The sequence below is a fragment of the Miscanthus floridulus genome, chromosome 19, assembly GCF_019320115.1.
Source record: "Miscanthus floridulus cultivar M001 chromosome 19, ASM1932011v1, whole genome shotgun sequence".
Classification (NCBI taxonomy): domain Eukaryota; kingdom Viridiplantae; phylum Streptophyta; class Magnoliopsida; order Poales; family Poaceae; genus Miscanthus; species Miscanthus floridulus.
The window spans coordinates 102768122-102772656 of NC_089598.1; the positions used below are offsets into that span (position 1 = coordinate 102768122).

General features: G+C 44.5%; 1 protein-coding gene across 2 annotated transcripts; it reads right to left on the reverse strand.

Annotated features, from left to right (window-relative positions):
- Nucleotides 1-297: 297 nt before the first annotated feature.
- LOC136529573 (protein STAR1-like) lies at nucleotides 298-3155 on the reverse strand. Of its 2 annotated transcripts, XM_066522650.1 has the most exons (3): nucleotides 2375-3155; nucleotides 761-948; nucleotides 298-667 (listed from the first exon to the last, which is right to left on the reverse strand). In XM_066522650.1, the coding sequence occupies exons 1-3, from the start codon at nucleotides 2871-2873 to the stop codon at nucleotides 416-418; spliced, it is 939 nt and encodes a 312-aa protein (XP_066378747.1). In that variant the 5' UTR covers nucleotides 2874-3155; the 3' UTR covers nucleotides 298-415. The 2 variants fall into 2 exon arrangements, with proteins under 2 accessions (XP_066378747.1, XP_066378746.1); XM_066522649.1 differs by having other exon boundaries at nucleotides 298-948.
- Nucleotides 3156-4535: the final 1380 nt, after the last annotated feature.

A 4535-nucleotide genomic window follows, 5' to 3' on the forward strand; every position in this document is an offset into this window, starting at 1 on the left:
TTTATTGAATATATTTTTTATAGTATACTACTTTGGAGATACAAATATTACTATTATCTTCTGTGTAAATCTAGTTAGCACAAAAATTTAGGTGATACTTAAAAAGAATGGATGGCTGCATATATTTTTTAAGATTCTTGGCCGTGGGTTGATAGACTAGTAAACTATAATTCGAAATAGAGTGAGGTTTAATCTTACATGTCACACCAATAATTTGTACTGTATTATTTTGTTTGAAATGATTACACATATTTCTCACACAACAATAAGATATTATATATTTCCTTCGTTCTAAATTATAAAACGTTTTTAGCTTTTGTAGATACATATTTTTTTCTTATGTATATCTAGAAAAGCTAAAACATCCTATAATCTGGAATGATAAGAGTACATCTTCGCTTGCTAAAATCAATATTCAGCTTAGCTCCAAGAAGCGCCGGGCCATGGGATGCTTGGCCCTGGACAGCTCTGACGGTGCGAGAACCTCCACGACTTCGCCGGCGACGAGGAGGCACACCAGGTCCGCGATGCGCTGGATCTGCTTCACGCTGTGGGAGACGATCACCGTGGTGATCCCCCTCGCCTTCTTCAGCCGCACGATGGTGTCCTCGATGTTCTGCGTTGATATAGGGTCCAGTGCGCTCGTCGGCTCGTCCAACAGGAGCACCTGCATGAGGTGATCGTAGGGTGTGGTGATTGGTGAGGCGGCGTCATGGAAGACGACGACGAAATGGAGATGTGTGAGTGCGTGCGTGCGCACCTCAGGGTCGTTGGCGAGGGTGCGTGCCAAGGCGACGCGCTGCGCCTGGCCGACGGACAGCTCGTTGGCAGGCTTGGAGGACAGGGCAGGGTCCAGGTCGGCAAGCCTCAGCAGGCTTTGCACCTCGGCTTCAGTGAGCTTCTTGCCACGCAGCTGTGGCCCGTAGCGCACGTTGTATGCCACAGTTCCTGGCATAGCACACGCAGAAACATAGCAAAAATCAGAGATCGTGGAATACACACTTTTTTTTTGTTATTATTATAAGAAGGTGAATAGACAAAAATGAAGAGAATTCTCCTTTCTATTGTTGGTCCGAACAAGTTAATTTATGGCACTCGTTACCATCACATAGCTGTTGGAAGCATGTCGTCGTTTGAGTTGTGCAAAGTAACAGTTCAAATGACATTAGCAGATGGTGTCATTGCGCAAGAGTATGTTTTCTTTGTGAAGTCTTTATCAAATTGCTCCGGAAATTGGAATCTCGAGTTGACAAAGTGCTTAATATACTAGTCATTATGACAAATGGCGGTAAAACCCAAATAAAGTCCAAAATGGGCATCAAGTCTTGCTTGTCACACAGTTTGCAACGATTTTAGTATTTACTCCTCCATTTTAAATTGTAAGTCATTTTATCTCTTTTAAATACATAGCGATTATAGTTGTATATTTATAAAGAAAAAACAAAATGACTTATAATTTAATTAGAACCGAGGGAGTAGTTGTTTGCTCCTCTCTACGCCGCTCTGCTCTTTAGAGAAATCCATTATGGGAGTTATCGAGAGGCTTAAATAATAACCATACAAGCTTACCATCAAAGCTACGTAACATAGTACGTCAAAGCCACATCACTCCTGAATTATGTAAGCATGCTTTGCCCTGTCAAAACCGTCCTTTAGCTAATGATCCTAGTATCAAACCTAGAAATCCGAGTCCGCCATTGCCATCTTCGAAGCAAGAAATTTTATTTGTACCGCTTAAATTTGTCTTTCATCATGTGTATCGAAAGCCCATATGACATGACAAGCAAGTAAGTTGTGTACTTGTAAAATTGGACTGGTAGCCTGATTTTATCATCCTCAGAGTGGTACAAACCATAAAGCCGGACGCACAACAGACTTTCATTTTGCTAACTTTTAATTTGGTGATGTTACTTTCTTCGATCAGAATCAAGTCAATTTAGTTTTTCATCTTTGACTATTTATACCTGAAAACTTACGTGGATTTACAACACAAGATCCACATTATTAAGTTTATTAAAAATGTTTTCATAATATGTAACTCTTTTTTAAAATAATATAACTTGACAAGGTTTAAATTTTTTGATTTAGAACAAACTTTATAACAGACATAAATTTTAGTCTTAGAGCGAGGAAGCATGAATGAAGGCATGAATGAAGGCATCATGCTTCAAACGGCATGGGTATCGAGTGTGCTGAACATTTTCCTTTAAAAAAAATCATACAAGAGGCTCCTAAAAGTCATCGGTTGGGCTCTTGAACAATTAATCATAAGCGTGGGTCCCCGATCGTACGGTCCACGTGTTCGTGCACTTCGTCCTGGTTGCAGAAAAGGCCGCAGTTTGGCAGAGAAAAAAGAATGAAGTCACGTACGTACCGTCGAACATGGCGGGTTGCTGGAAAAGCATGCCGACCCTGCGCCGGAGCTCGCGGACGTCGAGGCCGCACACGTCGGCGCCGTCGAGGAACACGGCGCCGGGGGCGGGCTCCCAGAGGTGGTTGAGCGCGCGGAGCAGCGTGGACTTGCCGCTGCCGCTGGGCCCGATGACGCCCATGACGACCCCGTGCGGCACGTCTAGGTGGACGCCGCGCAGGATCTCCTCACCGGTCGACGCCGCCCGCTTCCTCAGCCCCCACACCCGTATCTTGGGCGGCGGCCTACCGCCGGTACCGGGCAGCGCTGCCGCTGGCCCATCATCTACGCCGTCGTCGTCGGCGAGGCAGTCCACCACGTCCAGCAGGAGCTCCTTAGCTTCGTCTTCTTCATCGAACAAGCGACCCGCCGCCGTCCCTGCGTCGTGGTCGTCGCTGGAGATGATAAGCTCGACATGCTGGTTTGTTTTGGGTGGTTGCTGACCTGAAGCTGAAGAGGCCATTGGAGTGGAGAGATTTCAGAGGAGAAAGACTGAGAGAGCGAGAAGAAGATAAAATGAGCAGACGTGCAGTTGCTTTGTAGCGCCCTGCGCCCGATGGGTGCGCGGCCCTAGTAGTTCTCGTGCTCTTTATCCGGATTCTATTCTATGTGTGCTCGATTAGATTACTGAAAGACAAGGATATTTTGCCCAGCTCTGCTGGTGCGTGATACGTAACTTAGCACCAGAGAGAGTCTTCTGTTATCTACCGCCTCTGTCCTAAAATAAATTAACTTCTAAATAGCTAAAAATTAAATTATTTATAACATCACATTATATATTATAAAAATATATTTACATGTATCATGTATGTATTCATATTAATTTCGTAAAGATTATTTTATACTTATTATTGATATTGGTTTAGTGTCATAAATAGTAGAGTTTTTTAATAGATTTGATCAAATTTAAAATAGTTTGACTTAGAAAAGGCTGTTTTATCAAACATTTTACCAACAAGAGAAACTGGAGCAAGCTACTCCACCATAGAAGTGACAGCTAAAACTAATTTGGCTGAAGTTGAAACTGGACCCTTAGAGCTTGGTATGCAAACGTGTAAAGCTATCCCTTCGAATCAAAACACTAAAAACTAAATTAAAAGAAAAGAATTAGGAAGCGTGGCAGCATAGGAACCACATATATAATGCAGGAAGATAATGTATGGGATACGAGGCCCTCGTAGGCCTTCCCCAACGCACTAGTGTGGCTGGGAGTCTCATGTTCCACTTCCTTGTGTAGCATCCAAATCAGCAAGAGCAATGACTTCGCAGGGTGGCAGGGTGCCTTGAGAGCAACACCAACGCAGACCAATACCAGCTACTGCTACGTAGGCTTTGCATGACTGGAACAGCTAGTATTCCAACACATGCAGACACGGGGTGCTGCTTCATCTGGAAAGCGTAGCATGACAGCAGGGCTAGCGTGTTCGGTTGGGCTGGTTCATATCGTTGCTGATTCGTGAAGAAATATTGCTGGCTGATTTGTGTGAAAGAAAAATACTGTTCCAGCTGAAAATTTACGATCGTTTACGATAAGCCACAGCCAAACGAACAGGCTGATTAGTCATCTTTTTCTCTCACGCGCTGTCTTCTCTTTTCTCATGTCGTTACTTTTTCTGATGAAGCCATAGTTGCTTCTGCAGGCTACACCGACACTCTGCTAAACCACCATCCCACAACTTCTCTCCTCCACTTGGCGTCCGAGCCTAGCTGGCTCTGTGAAGCCAACAGCCACGTGGTGCGTTGGGGATGGCCTGAAGAGGAACCAGGCGCCTTGTCTGACAAAGAGCAGAAGTTCTCATCAGATTGCACATTGTGGCCTCAAGAACTACTGAATGAATGCCTAAAGCCTTCTGCGTACCTGTTGTTGGGGTGAGGAAAACAGTTGAAGCTAATGCATTGGGCGGGGACTTTACTGACTCAGCCCATTATTATGGCACTGTTCGCTGGGAGGAATTTGGAGGAATCTGAAAAAATTTGTGAGGGCGTAAACAGTGATTTTCAACCGTAAACAGTGAATTCCGGCTGTTTTTGCACCAGCCGAAATATGGAGAGACTAGCACGTCCGTTTTCAATAATGATACCCTTAGGGCGTCTGTGGATGCAGCTTCGTGCTCTGCTTCGCCTC

What these genes read in the sequence shown, in the direction of transcription:
- LOC136529573 (XM_066522649.1), bottom strand. Translation starts at nt 2,873, where the DNA reads ATGGCCTCTTCAGCTTCAGGTCAGCAACCACCCAAAACAAACCAGCAT. An exon ending in GCAACCCGCCATGTTCGACG is followed by an intron (nt 949 to 2,374) that starts GTACGTACGTGA and finishes GTGCTATGCCAG; the next exon opens with GAACTGTGGCATACAACGTG.